This window comes from Mastigoproctus giganteus, chromosome 1 (assembly GCF_048544385.1).
Source record: "Mastigoproctus giganteus isolate SK-2022 chromosome 1, ASM4854438v1, whole genome shotgun sequence".
NCBI classification, from domain to species: domain Eukaryota; kingdom Metazoa; phylum Arthropoda; class Arachnida; order Uropygi; family Thelyphonidae; genus Mastigoproctus; species Mastigoproctus giganteus.
The window spans coordinates 82907266-82930974 of record NC_143575.1 but is presented as its reverse complement, the minus strand read 5'-3'; the positions used below and the strand labels follow the sequence as shown (position 1 = coordinate 82930974).

Here is a 23709-nt window from a genome sequence, read left to right as displayed (position 1 = left end):
CTGCAAGCCTTAAAGGATAACACCATAAATAACCATCCGACCGTATATAAAATACAAAACACTCTATCAAAACTAGCAAAGTGAAAGCAAAACACAAGTTTCTGCTGGGTTCCTGGACATGTAGTAATAGATGGCAATGAACAGGCAGACCAAGCAGTGAAACAAGCAGAAAGTCCAATCAACAATACCATAAAAATACCATACCTAGACTATAAAATTACAATTCGAAATAGTGACTGAAAACAGTGGCAACAAAAATGGCAGGAACAGGCTGGTAACAAATTATTACAGATAAAACCGTTGTTACAACAATGGAAAACCAGTACAGGAACCAACAGACAAGAAGTTATACTGAGCAGATTAAGAATAGGACACACCAATGTTACCCACTCCTATCTGCTCAGAGCCGAATCTCTGCCTCAGTGCTCTGACTGTCACACAGTGCAAACAGTCCAACATATTCTACTTTACCTAACTTTACATGAGAACATCAGATTACCTTTTAAATCCTTAAAAGGTATGGACACATTTTGATTACGAACAATATTGTCAGATAAATCTAATATATCCAGTTTCTGAAACGCATAAACTACTATAATTTGATATAAAAATCACAACAAAAGACATCAGTGAATAAACCATAAATCATATGTTTGCCGCACTATAGCCATAGAAGCTGATGCGCCAGTAAAATATCCAAACCAACCAACCAAATACTTCCTCATTCACTTCACAAATATATGTGGTCTCAGTTCCAATTGCAGTTGTGTCTGTTACCACTTGGTCTGCCAAGCCCCACTTCTTTTCTAATGGTGAGGTAATTCTCCTTGGCAATTTTAATGTTTACAATTCCAGTTGGCTTCAGTTTTCTAGTTACACAGACCCAGCGGTCAAGATGCTGAGGCTTTTGCAATTACTAATGACCTCAGTGTCCATTTACCTACCAGGCAATCCTTGTTACACATCCAACTGTCTTGATTTTTTTCTTACAGACGACCCTTCCAAATACACTGAGGTGAGTGGTCCTCTTGGCATCTCAGATCACAACTTAGTGATGGTCTCTTCTTGAATGGAGCCTTTCTCTTATTGCTATCCTCACACATGTTTTTTTTTGGCACTACAAGAATGTAAAATGGGATAATTTACAAGATTTATATTCTTCTTTTCCTTGGTTGTATTACTGTTTTAAATCTTTTGATGTCAATATTTTCCCAGACCATGTCAGTGAAATTAGTCTTGTAGGGATGAAATCCTTTATTCCACACTCCACCTTAAAAAAAATCTCATCCTTTATCTAATTCTTGGTTTTCCAATTAATATGCTAAGCCTGTTCAAGATAAGAATGTTGTACATTGCAATTGGCTTACATCCAAATCTCCAGGTTCATTATTATTAAAAAATATAAAATTCTATTGTAAGTGTGCAACTGTGTTAATTTCATTAGTTACGATTCCCTGCATAGAAATCATGCCCTTTGATCTTTGCAAGAAGATATCATATTTATTGATAACTTTAGAGCAGTTGTATATGCATTTAAATCCTTTTAATGGACATAATTAGTTTATGAAATTAAAATGTTTATATATTAGATTTATTTATGTTATCATATTATGCTTTAATGCTCTTTTTTTTTTTTTTTTTTACGCACATTTACAAGAGTTTACAAGAGGCTGGTGGACATTAACCAATTAGACCCTAGCATTAAACCCAGCAGTGGTGCTGGTGCCTTTTACTGTTGCATACATAAGGGCTAGGGATTCTGACAGAGAATCTAGTGAAAAAAAAAAAAAGCTCATTAATTTTTAAAAAAATGTGCGTGTATACATAGCCTACAAATTTAAATTGGATACTCTGCAAAACAATAACCAAACTTCAGGAGGTTATTAATTATAGAAAGGGGTGTAGTAAAAATAGATAATGCACAAAACAACACATCTAATGATGTGTTGTTTTGTGCATTATTTGGATTATAAAAAAAGGATACCACTGGCTCAGTGATTAAAATCTCTTTTCAAAAGTCACACCAAGGGCTCACATCTGGTGAGTATGGGCTTGGCACACCCAGGATCCTGAGCCGGATATCATTATTCTTCTCTTTCTTGGTGATTCCTTTCTACTTCTCTCTCTCTCTCTCTCTCTCTCTCTCTCTCTCTCTCTCTCTCTCTCTCTCTCTCTCTCTCTCTCTGGGTAACTTGGAAATATTTTTTGGCTGGTGCAGCCTCAGGCTTCCTTGCACTATATGGCTAAATAATAATGTGTTGGAAAGTGACCAACAAATGTGACAAGTCAAAATTATTCTCTCCTACCATCATTTTTATATTTGGGAATTGTTCAATAGACTTAATCTTCATATGTGACGATCACAAGACTAATTTTGTTCTGAATGATTTTACAGAGCCTGTCATTTGAGCCACGTGTTTGTCTTTTCCCTGAAGCTCCAAATTTGAACTAATTTGCTTTGTCAATAATGTTGGTATGGAAAGCCAACAGGAGTCACTTAGTTTGATGAAGTTTGCATTTTTGGACTTCACAAAATCATTTATCTCTTCAATCTTGTTTAAAAACCATGCAGGGACCTTACTTTCGCTCAGCCATCACACATCTACATATAAGTTCAAAATGTTTGTCTTCAAGCAGGACCTTAATCAATATTGCAAAAGTGCCATGCAGATAGTTATTTTTTTTTTAGCAACATTTAGAATGTGTCAAAATGGAGGTATTTTAACCCACACAGTTTCCTGGTGGATAATACCTACATACACAAGATATAAAGTCTGAAAGTGATTCATCCTTTTTTCAGAGGGCAACAAATCCAATGATGCTGCCCAACATTGCTGGTGTTTCATCAGTAATGATTGCAGACAGCTTGTGTGGAGGCAAACTAATTTCCATTATACAGGTTTTAAATGTTTTATAAATAACCTCACTTTTTGTTTGCCTTTTCATAGGCAAAAAAAAGTGAAGTTATACTTTCTGTAGCTCTTTCTTTTGCAGCGAAGTCACTAAATACCATTCTTACCATGATTGACAGTCATGGTGAGAATAGTGTGTGAATGCCTTCCACTCATCGAAGATGTTAATGTGTTAATGCACTCATCGAAGGCATTAACACAGTTCCAAGTCATTCTTCGGTTTATTTTGCATGTCACCCAAAATTACTTCTATCTACCTTGTAACTGTTATCAGATAACTGCAAATCTTGTATTGCCTGCATAATCTCACACTTGTTAGAAATCCCCTTAAAAAGGCTGTCAGCGCCAATCAGAAATGCTTCCTTCAAAAACTCACCATCTTGAAATGCTTTTTCAAGATGGTGAGTCAGCATTTTAATTTGTCATGAATTCGCGATGGAAATTACGTCATTTCTGTTTCATAACAAAGAAAAACTGAGTCGGGAGAAGAGATCATGCAAAGGATAATGGGAGGTGATCTTGGTTGTGCTCAGAGCTGGCATAAACCAGCTGGTGGCAGAAAAATGTTTGATTTGGGACATACCACTTAGGTGTCTTTGGGCTATCCATTGCCACATGTGGCAGAAACCTTTTGGTAACCAGAGAAATGGGTATCTTGAGGGCAGCGATCTTGGATGCACTCAGAACTGGCATAAACCAGCTCTGAGTACATCCAAGATCATTACATGCGCCTTACCAGTTGAAGCACATGTAATGTGTGCATTACGGTACCCATCTGTATTAATGAAGCAGTTGTATATTTCCATCAAAAGACAAATCATAAACATTTTTCTGCGACCAGCTGGGCCAGTCAAGAAAATTTGAATCGGTTCGCAATTGGGAGATAAGACTCCAAATTACGTGTATGAGTAGAATCTTTTGCTTGTCATTGGCCATTCTAATTAAGTTGTAGAAGTCCTTGTTAGTCGTCAAGTTTTTGCATTTCTTTGCAATTGCAATTTTGCTGAGTCAGTTGTGCATGGCAAGCTTTAGATCATCATTCATCTCGCTGTTTGGATGATTGTAAAAGTTTCGAAAGAGGGGTCTTCTCGCAGTCACGTTACAAGGCTATGCAGGTTGTGTTTTGTCAGGGTCAATGTCGTCATTGTCTTGACACATTGTTTTACATATTTCAATTGTTTTGCGACTGTCCAAGTCCAATTCATACAATTAACGATTTAGTATGAGCTCTTCATTGTCGTCCCAGATTTTTTTTTTTTTTTTTTTGTTAGTTAGTTGTTGGTGCATCAGCTTCTGTGGCCATAATGCACCTCCCAAAGTTTCTGCATTTTACTCTGATCCAAGCCAGAGGCGGGATTCGAACCCGCGACCTTTGGGTTGCCAGGCAGGCACTATACCCACCTGCTAGCACGGTTGGCATCATCGCAAATCTTTACATATTTCATCTCTGACAGTATCTCTGTTTCCTCATTGCAAAATGGAATGTGCAGCATTACCATCTCATGCTTGTACTCATTGAGATCCTGAGCCAAGTCATAATTTCAATAGCGTATTATGCATGGATACTGTCATTTCTTGTAGAGCTCATAGCGCTGTGTGCGTAATTTGCGACAAAGCATGGCAGAGCAACTTGATCCAACATGATAGTATTATTGTAACAATACAAATACTTACTTCTGTTGTTGCAATCATACTATTCAACAAATGGCTACAATCAAATATATAATTAAGCTATTGGCCTAACCTCTTCCAAACATTGATCCGGTAGAGCAAGCAGCAGGCATGTGTATCCTTTTTATCACTAACCTTGATTCGGTGAGTAAGTAACGGTGTGAGCATAAATCACATCATTCATGATTTCGGTTCTAGCTGTTCGAAATTTAGTAGATGTCATCAAAGAGGTTTGTGCATAAAACATCTTTCGTGCATATAGGATACACATGAAATTTCATTTTTTCTTTGCAAGTAAGTGGGAAATTAAGGGAAACAATAGTGGCAGATTTTACCATGGATCGATTGAAAATCTACTGCTAGCCCGAGATTTTTGATTTCAGTTCCTTTATTTTCTTCTTTCTTAACTTAGATTTGAGTGGATAGTTAGCATCAAAGAAGCTTTGATTAGGCTGCAAATGACACTTTATATAATGCTTCTTCAGCACTGCAACGATAGTGCTGCACAATAAACAAACACATTTACTTTTGATGTAGACAAAGAAATATTTCTTCCTGCTCAGCATTGAAATTATAGGTCCACTATCGTATTCTATCTCCACTCATTTTGGGACAAAAAAGTAGCGCAATTAGTGAAAACTCCAATTATAAACCACAGAGGTGAATTAGTGAAAACTCCAATTATAAACCACAGCTTGTGGTTTATAATTGGAGTTTTTTATAATTGTGGTTTATAATTAGGGAGAACCTGTGCAAGCAAACAGGTTCACACTATGGAATTACAACCCATTTTCCACATATTCTCAGTGTTTGTGCAAACTTACTAGTAATGACTGGTAAGCAGTATTCCATCATGTAAATTGTTGCACGATCCTTTTTTCTCTCAAAGCAGGCAGTAGACCAAATCTCCCATTTCTTATGTTGCAATTTCTTTGCTATACAGCTAGTAAGGTACATCCCTTACTAGCTGTATAGTTGGATGATACTAGCATCCAGACAGGAGGTAAATTAACAGTTACAAATGCTGACATGCTTTGCATATGCATAACATTACCATACCTTATGAGTTTTTAATGTTAATGTAGTAATAGTATTTGGCATATAGTGCAAGGAAGCCACAGGCTTTTACTGCACTGGTAAAAAAAAAAAAAAAAAAAAAGTATATAAAAAAACCAAATTATATTCTTCTCTCCTCACACAGGTAAGTAACCAGTAGACCTTTTAATTTATTCATACTGTCAGCCTCAACTACCTGTGAGGGCAACTTGTTCAATAAATAGCTGTCTAAAAGAAAACTTCCTACAATCTAATCTAAAACTCAAGCCTGTAATCTGAATTTATGACTCCTAGTTCTGGAATTGTTTAGAACAATGAGAATTCTACCTTCATTCATTTTACTAATCTTTCTGAGCCTTATAATCTTCAATTAGGTCACCTCTGAGGTGCTTAATTTCCAAGTTCTGTAGCCCATATAATCAGTCTTTCCTCATACGATCGTCCTTCTGCCGAACTCGCCTTTCGAGTTGCCTATCTTTGGACCCTTTCAAGAAGCTCTGTCTTTTTTCAGATGAAGTCTCCATACTTGAACACAGTAGCCAAATGTAGTTTTACAATTGCCTTATACAGGCTGGCCTCGATTAATGCAATTAATTTGTCCCGCAAGCACATCGCTCGAAATGGAAATGCATTAATCAAATATAATAATCAATGGTCCGTGACCTTCAGGAATTTCCATAAAGAATTTTAAAAATACATTTTAGCATTAGCATTAGTAGAGGCATATGATGCAAGAAAGCAAGCTTATTCAGCATCAGCCAAAAAAAAAAAAAAAAACACACACCCCTCCCATTTCACCCCTCCGTTCGTTCGAAATACCTGTCCAGTTGAGCTTTAAATTTGTTTAGGCTATCAACTTCAACAACAAGTGTAGGCGCCTCCGTAGCCAGGTGGGAAGGAGCAGCAGTGCGTAGGACACGCTTCTTGATTAGACCGGGGTTCGAGCCCGTCACCACCAAATACAGAGGATGCGGAAAGGTCAAGGAATGACCACCGCATTTCCCTGAGCAATATGGCCTTAGTTGCTAATGCTCCTAAAAACCAAAAAACAAAAAAAAAAAAAAATCAACAACAAGTGATGGAAGTCGGTTCCACCAACCAACCACCCGCTGGCCAAAGGCAAATTTCCGCACATCTATCCGACATCCGTCCTTCCTCAATTTGAATTTATGCCCTCTGAGGTGATTATTCTGAGCAAGATGAAGAATCCCATTGGCATTGAGCATGCTCAAACCATTCAAAGCCTTATACACCTCTATCAGATCACCTCGCCGGTGCCTAGTCTCCAGACTCTGTAATTTGCAAAACTTAAGCCTTTCTTCGTAAGAGCAACCCTTTGTTCCATTCACTAATCTTGTTGCCCTTCTCTGTACCCGTTCCAGCAGCTCTACATCCTTCTTGAAATGAGGCCTCCAGACCTGTATACAGTACTCAAGATGTGGCCGAACCATTGCCTTATACTAGGGAATAATCACCTCCTTATCCCTGCTAGAAAAATTCCTGTATATCATTGACAAGACACCATGAGCTACTCTTGCAGCTCGTCTGCACTGCTCAGAGAACTTCATATCTGCCTGCACAATTACCCCCAGGTCCTTTTCATTCTCCACCACTGTCAGTGTAGTACCGCAGAGTTGATACGTTGCTCTGGGGTTACTGTTTCCCATATGTAGTACTTTACATTTGTCAATGTTAAACTTCATTTGCCACCTCTCAGCCCATCTGTTCAACCTTTCCAGATCCTGTTGCAGCAGCATAGTGTCAGTAGTGTCCTTAACAACCCTGCCAACCTTTGTATCATCTGCAAACTTGGACATTAAACTTGATATCCCATCATCAATATCATTCATAAACACTGAAAACAACAACGGACCCAACACTGAACCCTGAGGAACTCCACTAATAACATTAGTCCACGTTGAGCAGTGTCCATTGATTACCACTCTCTGTCTTCTGCCACTCAACCATCCCCTTATCCATAGCAGCAATTTGCCTCCAATGCCACACTGCTCCAATTTGTGCAGCAGTCTTCCATGTGCAACAGTATCAAAAGCCTTTCTAAGATCCAAATATATAATATCAAAGTTATTCCCTGCATCCAGTTCTTTTGTGACTACATCATAGTATCCAATCAAATTGGTCAGGCAAGACCTGCCCTTAACAAAACCATGCTGCGTCTGAGCTATAACTGAATTCTTGTCTAGATGATCCTGCAGTGCTTCTTTAACCAGTGCCTCCATTAATTTACCTGGAACAGAAGTTAAACTAACAGGTCTATAATTACTTGTGTCAGCCTTTGATCCTCCTTTGTGAATTGGGGTTACATTTGCACATCTCCAGTCTATGGGTACCTCCCCTGAGTCCAAAGAAGCTCTCATAATTATGGCTAGGGGTTTGCTTACTTCCTTTGCTGCCTCAAAGTTTTAAATAACTTTTAACTGTATAATATGTAAAAGATAATGAAAATAATTTTAGAATTAAATGTTTATTGCATAAATTCACAATGAAGAAACTATTTGTTATGGAAATATTTGAACAGTGTTGGCTTTCCTTTTTGCATCAATCTATTTCCAATAACCAACAACAATTTTCTCTAGGCCCTCGCAAAATAAATATCGGAGAACATCAAACCTTTTGTTTGAGGTTCTCTGTGATATGAAAGATTTCATGTAGTTCTTTTACTGTTATCTCCTTTGCGGTAATATTTTCTTCTGGCTCATTTAAAAATTAATTTTTTTTGAATTTAATAATTCTATTTTTTAAATGCAAATTTTAAATTAGCATTTAAATTTTAAAAATTTTATATTAGCGGAAGACAAACAAATAACACTTCTGATGGTTGATGGAACACAGAGGCAGGCAGTGGGCAAATGCTTGTTTATTGCACATCTTGACACAAGATTCAAAATATTTTTCAACTATCGTATAAAAAAAAAATCACGTTAACTGGAAAAATTATAAAGTGGTATAATTTTTCAAATAGCCGTAACTGAAAAATGTGTTAATTGAATTTGCATTATGTGAGGCCTCTCTGTGCAGTGGGATTATGACCTCTCTATCTCTACATGATAGCATTCCATAAATCATTGATAAGGCACACAAAGGACTTTCCTGGCTGCACCGTTCAGAAAACTTCATATCTACCCTCATTGTAACTCCCAGATCCCTTTCCTCCTCCACTGTTTTTAATTCAACCCCACCAAGTTAAAGAAGCACTGCAGGATCATTTAGACAAGACTTCAGTTATAGCTCGGACACAGCATGGTTTTGTTAAGGGGAAGTCTTGCCTGACCAATTTGATTGGATACTATGATGCAGTCACAAAAGAACTGGATGCAGGGAATAGCTTTGATATTATATACTTGGATCTTAGAAAGGCTTTTGATACTGTTGCACATGGAAGACTGCTACACAAATTGGAGCAGTGTGACATTGGAAGCAAATTGCTGCTATGGATAAAGGGGTGGTTGAGGGGGAGAAGACAGAGAGTGGTAATCAATGGACACTGCTCATCGTGGACTAATGTTATTAGTGGAGTCCGTCAGGGCTCAGTGTTGGGTCCATTATTGTTTTCTGTATTTATAAATGATATTGATGATGGTATATCAAGCTTAATGTCCAAGTTTGCAGACGATACAATGGTTGGCAGGGTTGTCAAGGACACTACTGACACTATGCTACTGCAACAGGATCTGGAAAGGTTGAGCAGATGGGCTGAGAGGTGGCAAATGAAGTTTAACATTGACAAATGTAAAGTACTACACATGGGAAACAGCAACCCCAGAGCAACGTATCAACTCTGTGGTACTACACTGACAGTGGTAGAGAATGAAAGGGACTTGGGGGTGGTTGTGCAGGCAGATATGAAGTTCTCTGAGCAGTGCAGACGGGCTGCAAGAGTAGCTCATGGAGTATTGTCAATGATATACAGGAATTTTTCCAGCAGGGATAAGGAAGTGATTATTCCCTTGTATAAGGCAATGGTCAGGCCACACCTAGAGTGCTGTATACAGGTCTGGAGGCCTCATTTCAAGAAGGATGTAGAGCTGCTGGAACGAGTACAGAGAAGGGCAACAAGATTAGTGAATGGAACAAAGGGGTGCTCTTACGAAGAAAGGCTTAAGTTTTGCAAATTACAGTGTCTGGAGACTAGGCACCAGCGAGGTGATCTGATAGAGGTGTATAAAGCCTTGAATGGTTTGAGCATGCTCAATGCTGATGGGATTCTTCCTCTAGCTCAGAAAAATCACCTGAGAGGGCATAAATTCAAATTGAGGAAAGACAGATGTAGGATAGATGTGCGGAAATTTGCCTTTAGCCAGCGGGTAGTTGGTTGGTGGAACAGACTTCCATCCCTTGTAGTGGAGGTTGATAGCCTAAATAAGTTTAAGGCTCAGCTGGACAGGTATTTTGAACGAACAGAGGGGTGAAGTGGAAGTGGGGTTTTTTTTTTTTTTGGCTGATGCTGCATAAGCTTGCTTTCTTGCATCAAATGCCTCTACTAATGCTAATGCTAAGTGTATAATTTATTTGTGGGTTGCTATTTCCCAACCTTGAATTCAGCAGCATTAAAACATAGCTGCCACTTCTCTGATCACCTTTGAAGTCTGTTTAAGTCATCCTGAAGGAGTGTTGCTTGGCACCAATCGTTAACAGCTCTGCCAATCTTTACATCATCTGCAAATTTTGACATCACACCTGTCTCTTTGTCAATGTGATTTATGAAAATGAGAAACAACAGTGGTCCAAGAACTGATCTCTGAGTGACTCTGCTCCTGACATTACACCAATCTGAAGATTATCCATTAATCACAACCTTCTGCTCTGCAGCCACCCACCTATCCATCTTAGAATCTTACCAGCAATCCTAACCTGTTATGAGGGACCAAGTCAAATTCTTTGCTAAAATCCAAATAAACTATGTTGAAATTATACCCTGAATCCAGCTCGTGAGTAACTATAAAAATAGTCTACTAAGTTAGTTGAGCATGATTTACCCTTAAGAAAACCATGTTGTCTCCTTCAGAAAGCCAAATCTATCTTAATGTCCCTGGATTGCACTCTTAATCACTACCTCTAAGACCTTTCTTGCCACCGAAGCCAGACTAACCATCTGTAGTTACCAACTTCACTCTTAGAACCACTTTAATGTATTGGCAATACGTTGGCACTTTTCCAATTCAAAGGAATCTCCTCTGAGTCCAAATATGTCCTCGTAATTAATGTCAATTGTTCAGTACATTTTCTCTCACTCTCCCTCAAAACTACAGAGTATATGCCATCAACTCCGGTAGCCTTACTTGCATTTATGCTCAAAAGTTTTTCTAATAAACAATCATCTGTAATTGCAACATCACTAATTTCATATGGCTCAGCCTTACTCGCACAGTCTCTTATTATTATTATTAGTCATATGGTGCAAAGAAGCCTGAGGCTTATGCTACACCAGCCAAAAAAAAAAAAAAAAAAAATCTGAGGAGAGAGAGAGAGAGAGAGAGAGAGAGAGAGAGAGAGAGAGAATGATGATATCCAGCTCAGGACCCTGGGAGTGCCAAGCCCATACTTACCAGATGTGTGTGAGCCCCTGGCATAAAGGGTCTTTCCTCAGTAAAGACATATGCAAAGTACCTGTTCAATACATCTGCAACATCAGCTGGGATGTCTAAGGCTTTCCCACACCTAGTGCACAAGGGTCCAATCTGATTTGCTTTTTTCTTCCTTGTATTCACATACATGAAAAATTCCTTGTCCCCCATTCTTTACTCTTTTAGCCAATGGTTTCTCATATGCAGACTTGGCCTACCTAATCTTATTTGTGGTACTATTACAGATCAACTTGTACCCGTTGTAGGCTTCAGACATTTCATTGCTCTGTAAATGTCCCATGCTATCGTTTTCTGCTGTATTTGACCAGCCCGCTCCGCAGTCATCCATTTCGGCATTCTCCTCTTGCAGTATTTTCTTAAAGTATGTGTTCATGGCTTCTGTGATATATATATTTTTTTGCTTTAAAAATATTCCATAATTCAAATGTATTCACCATCCCCCAGCAATCTGCTCAGTTCATTCCTTATATTCTTTCCATACATGTACATTCCTTACTCTCATTTTATTACCTTCATCATTCGTTATAATCTCTTTCTATAAAAATAAGAGTACTCAAAACAGCCTTGGAAGGTGCAATGGTGCATAATACAGGCACCATGGTGCAATGGTGCATAATACAGGAGCCACTTGTGTACCAGTTCATATAGTTTAGTGTATATTATGTCTGTGCAAATGTGGGGTTTGCTGGATAATTTGCATTTAAGGATCCCTTGCTATAAAACATGAATCTTTAATGGAATCTGAACTTGGACCTCTCCAAACAAGTGATTGGTGGCAAATTTACTATGTTGTAATGGAAGGCATTGCTTTGTGTAATTTTTTTTTTTTTTTTTATATATTGATACTGAACTGTCATTATTTAAAAAAAAATTTTTTTTTTAAATGTAGGGAGGTATCAAAGCTGTTCTGTGGACAGATGTCTTTCAGTCCCTGCTTATGTTTACCGCTATGTTTACTGTCATAATTAAAGGTACTGTTGATCTAGGAGGACTTCATAATGTGTGGAGAATTGCTTCAGATGGTGGACGCATTGAATTCTTCAAGTAAGCATTCAATTTAAAATAGAATGAAAAATTTTTTTAGCACGAAATATATTTAGATATCTGTTAACCCATCAGTGATGAGGCCTTATCCAATAGACCCATCAGCAAAATATCCATTGAATGTTAATTGCTGATGTAGTATTAGGGACTTTCTCTCCTACTTGAATATACCAAATAGTATTACTTGGGTAACAAATTATTGTTCACCCAGAGTAATTATATGAGGTGGTCTAATAGATAAGGCACCACCCCATTATATTACTGTTTTTGTCTTTTCACTTTGCATACAAATTGCATTTCTCATCAGACATCTGATGCTTTGCTTTGGTCAGTTAGATACCATTCATTATGTATTTGAGTTATTCTATAAAATGGTTTCTTGTCTTGATTACACTGGCCAATATGATTTTTACCTCCATTAATATATCAGCTGTTTACAATCAATTTTTATGCTTAGATTTTAAAAAGAATTCTTAAAATTTCTACATATTCAGATGTATTACCCATAATACATATATCCTACTACAATTTAGGGAAGTAAATATAACACTGATCTGTTGTTATCACCTGCTGATAATGTTTGCATAGATGACAGTAACTTTGGAGACAGCTAAAATGCTCAACATTGTCTGTTTACACCCACTTCTCTTTCAGTAATGGAAAGACAGTTGTAGTGTAAGTATGTGTACTGTTTATCTGTGTCTCTGTTACATATTTGTTTCTTCTGCATTTTGCTTAGCATTATATTGTAAAATATTTAAGCAAAGCAAAGGAAGTGTTTGAATCACCCTGACAATTTCTGCTGTGTGCATAGACAGTTTACAACAAAAACTCCTGAGGGAAAAAATCTACAGAATTACTAAATTTGTATATTCTTTGTACTTTGGTTGCTGCAAGATTGGTGGTCAGGACAGAACATGGGCTCTATGTATGTACTGTATTATGTGCACCACAAATCTGAGGATGTGGCTAACTGGAAAATTTAAACGTATGCCTTTTGCTGTTCCTGTAATGTGGCAAGAACCACGCAATTACACTGGTGATTGCTATTTCTGCATAATAAAAATATCAAAAATGTTAGAAAAATCAAGCACAACATCAGATATCTACATATATATCATCTGCAATAAGACCTGTTCTACATAATGAAGACTTGCCAATACAATTGCTCAACAACATGGGACAAAGGAAGTAGTGATGAATATATAGCAAGGATCCTTTTGTTGGACCACATCCTCAACAGATTTGGATTACCATCCAGAAACTTATGTGCCACACTTAATTAAGCAAGAAGAGTTGAATGACTTAGTTTGTGATTTAAACTTATCTAAAGCTCAAGCAGCAACTAAAATTATAGTATGGTGAAAACATCACAAAGTGTTTTCAAAATAATTTGTTATGGAAGGCAGCACGTGTTTCTGTAAAGATATTAGCGGTCTTCTGAACAAACTGGGTATTGAACACAATCCTAATGAATGGTTTATATTTATGATTCAAAATTAAGTTTAAAAACAGTTTTGCTGCACAAAGGAAATGCATTCCCATCATTGTCTTGAAAGAACACAGAAAGGATGTCCAAGATCATAGGTGCCGTAAAGTACCTTGTCCATGACATGGTACTTTACTGCACCTTTACTGAAATGTCTGTGCTGATCTTAAAGTAATTGGAATATTCACTGGTATACAGGAAGATTTCACAAAATAAAATGTTTTATATGTTTGTGGGACAGTAGTGTGCATATGGATAAGTGGAAATATTTGTCTCATATTTCTGTTTCTTTGCTTTATCATTATGTCTCCAAAAAAGGGGGGGGGATTAATTGTGACCTTGTTATTTGTTTTAAATTAGTGCAATACCGAGCGACTCGTGGCACGGAGATGGTTCTGTTGTGAGTACTAAATTGATTGCAGTATTTGCTGCAGTTTAAAAATCATCTGGATGGAAAAAAGGGAAGGAATGGAGAATAGTCCAAGTGATTTTACTTATATATAAAGTATAAACAATTTATTTGACTAATATCATGAAGCATTTGCTCAGAATTTTCTCTTGATTTTAACATATTTACTTATTTGATTAAATTATTTAAATAACTTTCAATAAAGTTGTTAAATTTAAATAAATTATTTCCTAATGGTAAGTCAATACCATTGTTAGAGTGAAAATGCAAGTACTGTACTTCAGTGATGAAAGTAAGCCATATGAAGTATGGCTGAAACATTTTGTGCTGATACGACATGCCAGTAAAAATATTTCTGATTGTTTTCAATAAAATATTCAGCTTGCTAAATATATTTAAAATTTATTTATTGTTATTATTATTATTATTATTATTATTATTGAACCCTAAGTTGTTTCCTTTTATTCAAAAAATCTAAAGATTAATAGTGTCCCAGTAAAAATAAAAATCTACTTTCAGTACTACTATATGTAAAAAATAATGAAATCCCTGTGTTTCCCATGTAGCACCATAAATGGCTACTTGAAGTAACAATGGAAAGAATCTTAAGTCATGTGTTTCCTGTGCGCAGATCTGTAGCAAAAACTATATAATCATCAATCTCATATCATGGAGGCACTTCATCCCAAGTCACCTTGGTAGTGCATTGCACATGCTTTAAATAAAAACACTACTCTGATAGAAAAGTATATTTCTATTTATTTAATATATATGCTATTTCCCATACACTCATTTTAGCTCTTTTAGGAGCCTCATTGGTGGGGAAGTAGGCATTGTAAGTAAATTACCTGGAAATATAATGATCCAGTGATATACACAATATATGTGAAGATGCTGAATAGTATAGAAATTTTAAAAGCTCAGCAATTTTGGAAGCAAAGGCTTCACCCCTAGCCTAAATTCAGATCTGGTCTGTTAAATGCATGGTTAATTATTAAATTAGTTTAAATTATAAAAACAATCTGCTGTAGTGTAGTGTGTATATTTATTAATTGTTTTTTTAGCTCCTATGTTTTAAATAGGTCATTTATGATATTAGAATAGCAGATATCACAGAAACTAAGAAGATAAATAAAAGTTCATCACTTTAGATGAAGAATGGCACAACTTAAGAAAACTTTAGTGAAATATACATAAGAGGAATATGGGGGTGAAAGTCCATAAATACAAGAAATTCAGAACACCAGTATGGACCCAGGAATTAAACAGGTAGTTAAAAGAATAATAAATAAAAAATATAATAAACTTTTAGTAAATAAAACTTAAATTCTTATTGGAACATGAAGAACAAATCCATTTGGAATAAAAGAGAAATTAGCTAAAAGGCAAAATTAGTTGGTTATAATATAATTTTTTTAAGTTTAAGTTAGCCTATAAATCTGCAAGTTGAGTAAGGAATAAATGAATTGATCAAAAATTGAAATCTTCAGAAATTAGTCTTAAATTAGCAGATGGAAGCAATGGCAAGATCTTACTGAAAATGAGGAAACCAGGAAAAATTGGAGGGTAACAAATAACCAATCAAAGGTAAGTGAATCAAACTTAAAATGGTTTAGGCATGTACAGTGATAGACAAAAAACTGCATCACCTTAAAAAAAAGTAATATCTGTAGTGAAATGTATAAGATATTGTTTGTGATTACAGTCATTTTGTTTGTCACAAAGCAAAGGTATTGCATCAGATAACACTTCTGTTGCATCAGACAGTAATTGCAAGGTATTGCATCAGCTGTTTCTATAAATAAATACAGCAGTGGAAGGGTATACATGCTCATTAGTATCCTGTTTTGCAGAGGTGTAAGCATTAGGACTTGCAAACCGGTTTTATAAACCAGTTAAATCCGGTTTTCATATTGAGTTGTTAAAACCGAAACCGAGCTTCTAAAACCGGATTCGAATATTTTTTTAGTTAGCCCTCGAATATAGTTTTTTGTTACGCACATTTTCTTTCGTTTGTCTGGATCGTTCAACTGCTTTGTTTTAAACATGTTTTTTATTTTATTTTATTTTATGTTTAGGTACGAATCTCATGGGCAAGTGGCCTAAATCTAGGAGGGGTACCTTTTTATCTTCCCACCTGCATCATGGCACGATGCAGGTGTACTCATTTACGACTGAATGAGTTGTGGAACGCGCCTTATTGATGGTTACCCACTAGAAACAGATCGCTGAATATTGCATCAAATTTCAATCGTAGAAAGTTTTTTGCTTCTTTATTCCTATTAAATTTGCGATCAAATGTTCTCCAAAAAGCAGCTTCACCAAATTTAGCTTTTATGTAATTTTGAAAATTACAATAGATTTAATTGGGGGGAAAAAATTGCAAGTAAAATAAAAAATTTCTTTCGTGAAAATTTTGAAACTTGCCTCGTTTAGACTCTTCATTCAGTGCTTGCGGGAGTGACGCATAGTATTGTGCCTTTGTTATCTTCAATATTTTTATTTAAAATTGTCGGTGATATAAATTCCTGCTAAGTAATATTTATTACTCTTAATATGTCTAAGATGAAATCAAATGTATGGAATTATTTTGCTCGAAAAAGCAAAGATGAAGCACAATGTTCGAAATGTCGGAAGATAATGAAGTCGTCTGGAGGATCTACATCATCTTTGATGTCGCATTTAAAGAAAATGCATCAGATTGACATTAAACAAGATAACAGTGAACCTCCCGTAAAAATGGTAAGAACATTAGAAAACTTTATCGTTAAAAAAATTTATGGAAGAAGAGATTTCAAAATTAGCTGCTTTAGATGGGTTTTCTGTTAATTCAATTGCCAAGAGTGAGTTTATACAATCAAGCCTTCACCTTCAGAGAAATAAATACGATAAATTACCACCAGCCTCAGTGAATGGAATTAAAAATATGGTTCTGAATTATTATAAAACTAAAGAAGAACTCATTCAGCATTTCAAAAATTCATTGGTTTTGGGTGCACGGTATTCATTGATGAATATACGTCTATACAAAATAAAATGTATATGAATATAAATGTGCATTCAAAGACAATCATTGGTCGTTAGGTCTTATTGAGATTAATGGTTCACTTGATAGCAGAAGAACTGAGCAAATTGTGAATGGACACTTGAAGGGATTTGGTTTGAACTTGGATGAGGATATTGTTGGCTGCACCACCGATGAAGCAGCAATGATGATTAAGTTTGGCAAGCAAATTACGCCTAATCATCAACAATGTATAGCCCATTGTATACATCTGTCAGTTATAGATGTGGTAGATGACTTTCATCAACCGGTGAAATACAGTACCACCACTTTGCTTATTGGAGGCTTGAAGTGGTGAAACCCATGTTTAGTCTCTAGAGCAAAGTTTCCGGCATCCCCCTCCCCCCATACTTCTCCTTCAACCCATGCACGGTACTAAGTACTATAGGTTTTGATACCTTTCGTGTTTGGGGTTTTCATAAAAAAAAAAAAAAAAAAAAGATGTACTTTATGAAAAAGCAATCAATTATGGGGCCACAGTCTCTGAGTCTCACAAAGACAATGAAGAAAATGAAAATAATGAAGAAAGTAGTGATGACGAAGAAGTTGAAGAAAGACAGCAAGGCATGCTTTATCAAACCGACCTTACCGATGAGCTCATTTATTTCTTCTATCCAATGGCCAATATTGCACAAACTATTAACAAAGTCAGAAAAATTTGCAAGCTTTTTCGAAAATCGCCTACCAAAAATGACATTACAAAATTTTGTTAAAGCAAAATTCAATGGGAAAGAATATAAACTTATATTAGATTGCAAGACTAGATGGGATAGCACATTCTATATGATTGAGAGATTTTTGAAATTTAAAAATTGCATTCCAAATGCTCTATATGCAGTACTGTCAACTGAAGCTGTGTCTGACGATGACTGGAAAACACTTGAATTGCTATGTGAAACTTAGCGACCAGTTGAAATGATTCTGAAGGCTACAACCTCAGAAGATAGACTTACTTAAAGCTGAGTCTTCAATAGAATTTCTGCTTGCTAAGCTTGATACAGCAGAAAACCCATTTGCTTTAAAGTTTCATCAAAGCCTTTTGCAGCGTTACAATGCAAGACGAAATTGCCAAACTGTGGCTTTGCTGAGCTATCTACACAACCCCAAAAAGTTTAGGAAAGAAGATTCAGGTTCAAGAACTTTTGATTTTCCAAGTAAGCAAGTTTTGAAAAAGCATGCTGAAGAGATTTATCAGAGATTATTTGCAAAACATTCCGAAGGAGTCTTAGCATTGAATGAAGAAACTGAAAATAAACGAACTGTTCTTTTAGAAGAAAACAAAGACTCGTCTAGTTCCGATGTTGGAGATACACTCATGCGAGAGTATGATAATGTAATAAAGAGATTAACTGAAGAGCCTTCAAAATATCCGAGTGAATTGGAAATCAGCAAAGAATTTAAAATTTTGGAGGCAATTAGCAGTAGAAATGAAAAGCTGGAGAAAGTTTATAGAGCACTGCTGACCATTAAACCAACAAGTGTCCAATCTGACAGTGTTTTCGATCACTGGTCTCTTTAACACAAAAATAAGGTCAAGTCTATCAGGAAAAATGCTTAATATACTGTGTTTTTTAAAGGATCATTTTCAGCAAAAAGCTGAGCAATAAATAGTAATTTCCCCAAGCTGTTTTTTTTCACATTATTTTTATTTATTTATTATTATTATTATAGGGCTTATTATTTTTTTTGTTTACTATACGAGAGGATAGTTTTTATTCAAAGGATTTGAATACAATTTGTAATTTTGTATAATCTCAAACTGGTTACTTTTTTGGAGCATTTTAATTTTTTATTTTTTTTTTACTATAAGAGATGATAGATTTTGTTTAAAATATTTGATTACGATTTGTACAATCTACCCAAGATAAAATAAATACCTGTGTTATAAGCTTTTAATTATTTTCCCTAAGTCTGAGAAAATCGGTTTTAAAACCGGTTTTAAGAGTGAACTTCGGTTAAACTCAGTTTTGAAATTTCTCGGTTTTATGCAAGCCCTAGTAAGCATGGCTCCATATGTTCATTTGACACCAACAAAAAAAAGTGTAGCTGTTGCTCTGTCCCAGGAAGGGCTTTCTACTCGTGCTATCCCTGATAAAATAGGCTGCCACCAGTCAACAGTATCCTGGGTGCTGAAATTAAAGCGTGAAACTGGTGATGTGAAGACCTGAATCAGGCCATAAGAGAGTGATTGCGCCTTCCCACGATTGATATTTGAAATGGCTATGCTTTTCTAATCGCCATGCTAGTGCTCCTGATCTAATCTAAAGCTGGACTTTGAGATGGCCTCTGGTTTTGAAACAAGTGCACAAACTATACAAAGACTACTTTTGTAATGTGGTCTGTATGCCTATCGGCCCAAGAAGAAGCTTTTGTTGACCCAACAAATGAGGAAGAAGCGACTTGCTCAGGCTAAAATGCATGTTTCATGGACAAAAGAGTAATGGGAGACCGTCATCTTTTCTGACGAATCGAAATTCAACCTGCAATGCTTGTATGGGAAGCGATATGTCAAAAGACGAAAATCGGAAGCATACCATCCTGACTGCATGACACAGACTGTGAAGTTCCCCACCAGTCAGATGGTCTGAGGATGCATAACAAGCAAAGGGGTGGGGCAAATTAAGTTTATTAATGAAACGGTGAATGCAGAAACCTAGATTGCTATCTTGGAGGAGTGCTTGAAACCCGTTATTAGGGATCACCACACAGATGTCCAAAACTGCATTTTTCAACAGGACTCAAGTACCTTTCCACACAGCAAAATTGGTAAGTTTTATGCCATTTAGATTTAATGATGAGTTTGTCTTGTCTCACAAGGCTTAAAACATACACCAATGTTTTCCCTCGTTTTTCTCCCTTAAGGTGCATCATTACCTCAAAAATGCTGGCATTACAGTGTTGGACTGGTCCAGCAACAGTGCAGATTTAAACCCTATTGAAAATGACTGGTACATTATGTCGTCTAAAATTGCTCAGAAGAAGCCAAAAAGTAAGATTCAGCTGCAGGAGAGCATTGTAAGGGTGTGGTACCATGAAATTGGGCAACTGTGTATTCAGAAGTTGATTCACTCTATCCCAGATTGTTGCAAGGCTGTAATTGCAGCTTGAGGAGGAACAGCAAAATATTGAGGACTTATTTTGCCGATTTACAGTATGTAATACTATTACGTTAACTTGTCATTTCAGTTTGTACATGTAAATGCAATAAAATGTATGTTTGGTTGTCATGATTGCCATTTGCATGATTTCTCATATTTCCAATAATTACACATTTTACCCTTTGGTATTTATGGCAATTAGGTTGAAGATATTTATGGCAATTAGGTTGGAGTATTTTTATTGGATTTTATTTACAGAGAGATATATCCCATCTAACAAATGAATTTTGAACATTTCTGCAACCCACAATGCAGCGCAAAACACATTATTTGCAAAATTCACAAGTTATGCAGTTTTTTTGTCCACTACTGTAGAAAGGATGAGAGAAGAGAGAGATTAGCTAAACAGATATTTTATGCAGAAATGAATACTAATGTGCCTAGGGAACATTAGGAGGAAGGTTGATCAATGATGCTGAGCATCTAGTGCTGAACATCTAATAGAACATAGGATAGTGACAGTGAAATAGTGAATGGAAGACTAATAATTTAGATGGACTGATCTGTGATCTGATGGAGTTGATCTGATGTTCCAGGTGTTGCCTAACGTTAGTACATACATACCATATTGACCTGGTATGTGTGCCCATTTAGATATAACAAATTTGGATGATGATAATATTGCGAATCCATTCTCTGTGACGTGCATTACTTCTGTTTACTTAGTTCATACATGTATCAGTGTGTGAGAACAGCGTTTTTAAGATGTGAGATACACATACAAGTGGTTAAAAAAAGTTCTGAGAATAGTGTATATAAAATCTATTAATAAATTATAGAATAGCTTATTTTATGACATTAAGCTATGTCAGTTCTTTTGCAGTTCCTAAAATTTAATTTTTTGAATAAGGATGGATATCCAGCAAATTGCACATCATTCAGTAATCAGATTTTTGACAAAGAGGGCAGAGATGCTAAAGAAATCCATGAAAGAATGACTAGGACATATTTAAGGAAGTATAATCTGGTTATGCTACCAATGCAATGATGGTCAGCAGAGTTCAAAAGAGGATGGGAGTGTCAATTGAAGATGATCCAGGTTCTAGTGAGCCATCTGAAGCAATAAATTATGAAACACTTGCCATCGTTTAAGAAAAAATTTAGAAAACAGAAGAATTGAAGTGTCTAAACTCAAAAAAAGTACTTAGCATTTCACATGGAAGCATTTATAATATATGAATGTTTGGGAATGTCCAAAGTTTATGTAAGGTTGTTCCCAGAAACATTTTCATTCATGGCAAATATCAATAGGTGGAGTCATCAAAAGGGAATTTAAAATTAATTCTTGCTAATCCAAATAGATTTTTATCCCGTTTGGTGGCTGGTGATGAAACTTGGCTACATTTTTATGATCCTGAATCAAAATTAGAAAGCGTGTAGTGGAAGCATAAGGAATCTCCAACCTCAAAAAAGTTTCAAAATCAACCATCAACTGGAAAGGTGTTGGCCTCAGTTTTCTGGAATACAAAGGATTGTTGTTAATTGATTGCCTCATACCTAAAAACCACAATAATGGTAATGTCATGCCAACTTTAAACCAAAGTTAAAAGCTGAAATTTGGTAAAAAAAAGTTGGGTCATTGGGATTTGCATTCTCCAAGACAATGCAATCATGCACCTGGGTTACGCAAGTTAAAATCCATGAATGTGGATTGGAACAATTAAATTATCCATTGTACAGCCAGATCTGGTTTAAGTTGCTAATATTTGTTCACAAACCTCAAATCTCATCTTTATGGAACTCATTTTACAGATTATGAGCTAAAAATAGCAATGGACACCTAGTTTGCTGCCCTACCTGAAGATTTATTTATTATTATTATTTTTTTTTGAAGGATTAAACTAAAGCTCTTCCCAGATTGAATACAGTATGCGTATTGAATTTCAGGGTGAATACATTGAAAAATAAAAGAACATAGAATTTTGTACCTTTTGTCTTTTATACTCCATTCTCAGAACTTTTTGACCACTTCTTGTACAATTCTTAAAGGATAAGCATACTGTGATATATAATTAATTAGTGACTTATTGAAATAACATTGCCTGACTTTATAGAAAATTATAGTAAATTTTATTTCTTGTGTTTTGGATTTGTAAGATTAAGATATAAAGACCTGAACATCAGGTCAAGCATAATTAAGATTTATTTTAAATTTAGAAAATTTTTTCACTGCACTTCAAAATTTTTATAAATTTCAAATCCTTCCATGGTGTAATATAGTTAGGAAGAACATGGTTGTTTTTCATAAAAAAATAATTGTAGTAATAACTGTTAAGCTTATAGCCAAACCATTATACATTTAAATGTACACCGATGAGCCAAAACATTTTGACCAGAGAGTTGTTATGCAAATTGAAGCAACTGCAGGTGAACTGTGCCACATGTGCGATTTGGGACATAGTATAAAAAACATCTGATACTGAGCTCTGTTAATCAGTGTTACTCTTGTTCTTCAGATAGGAAAGGCAGCAGACTTAAGTGGGTCTGACAAAGGCCAAATTGTAATGGCCAGACGACTGGGTCAGATCATATCTAAAATGGCACGGCTGGTGGGGTGCTCACTGTCAGCCGTGGTTAGTACCTACCGAAAGGGGTAGGCCACCGTAGCCAAGTGGTCAGGCACGCGGGTGCATAAGTACACGTGCCTTGAGTGACCAGGGTTCAAGCCCATGACTGCTGAATACGGTGCTGTTTCTTGTATTCTGTCTATCTTGTGAATTCCTCTGACCGTTTGGTCGTCCCGGAGTATAAACAGAAATTTACCGAAAGTGGCCTGAGGAGAGGAAAGCCACAAACCACCGGCGAGGTGTTGGGCGACCACGGCTTGTCGATGCACAATGTAAATGAAGGCTCTCCTGGATGGTACGTGGCAAGAGAAGGGTGGCGCAACTCACCGGTAATTGGAATGCTGGTGACAGGACTGGTCTCGCAACACACAGTACATTGAACCCTGCTAAAAATGGGGCTGCATAGCCGCAGGCCGCTCCGAGTGCCCATGCTAACCATGGTTCACCGGTGACAGCACCTACAATGGGCAAGTGAGCATCGAAACTGGACCTTGAGTGATTGGAAGAAGGTCATCTGATCCAATGAATCATGGTTCCTCTTGCACCATGTGGACAGTCGGGTAAGTGTACGTTGTTTACCAGGGGAAGTGGTGGTACCTGAATGTACCGTGGGACGAAAAGAAGCCGGTGGCGGCAGTGTCATGCTTTGAGCGATGTTCTGCTGGGATACCCTGGGTTCAGTCATCCATGTGCCGGGCACTCTGGCGTCTACAACCTACCTAAACATACACCC

General features: G+C 36.5%; 1 protein-coding gene across 1 annotated transcript in view; it reads left to right on the top strand.

Annotated features, from left to right (window-relative positions):
• The window catches only part of LOC150090942 (putative sodium-dependent multivitamin transporter), a 230824-nt gene that overhangs the window by 80934 nt on the left and 126181 nt on the right, over positions 1-23709 (top strand). Inside the window, exon 5 of the mRNA XM_090373547.1 lies at positions 12135-12289. Coding sequence (XP_090229673.1) covers positions 12135-12289 — 155 coding nt within the window. The remainder of the gene's footprint in view (positions 1-12134; positions 12290-23709) is intronic.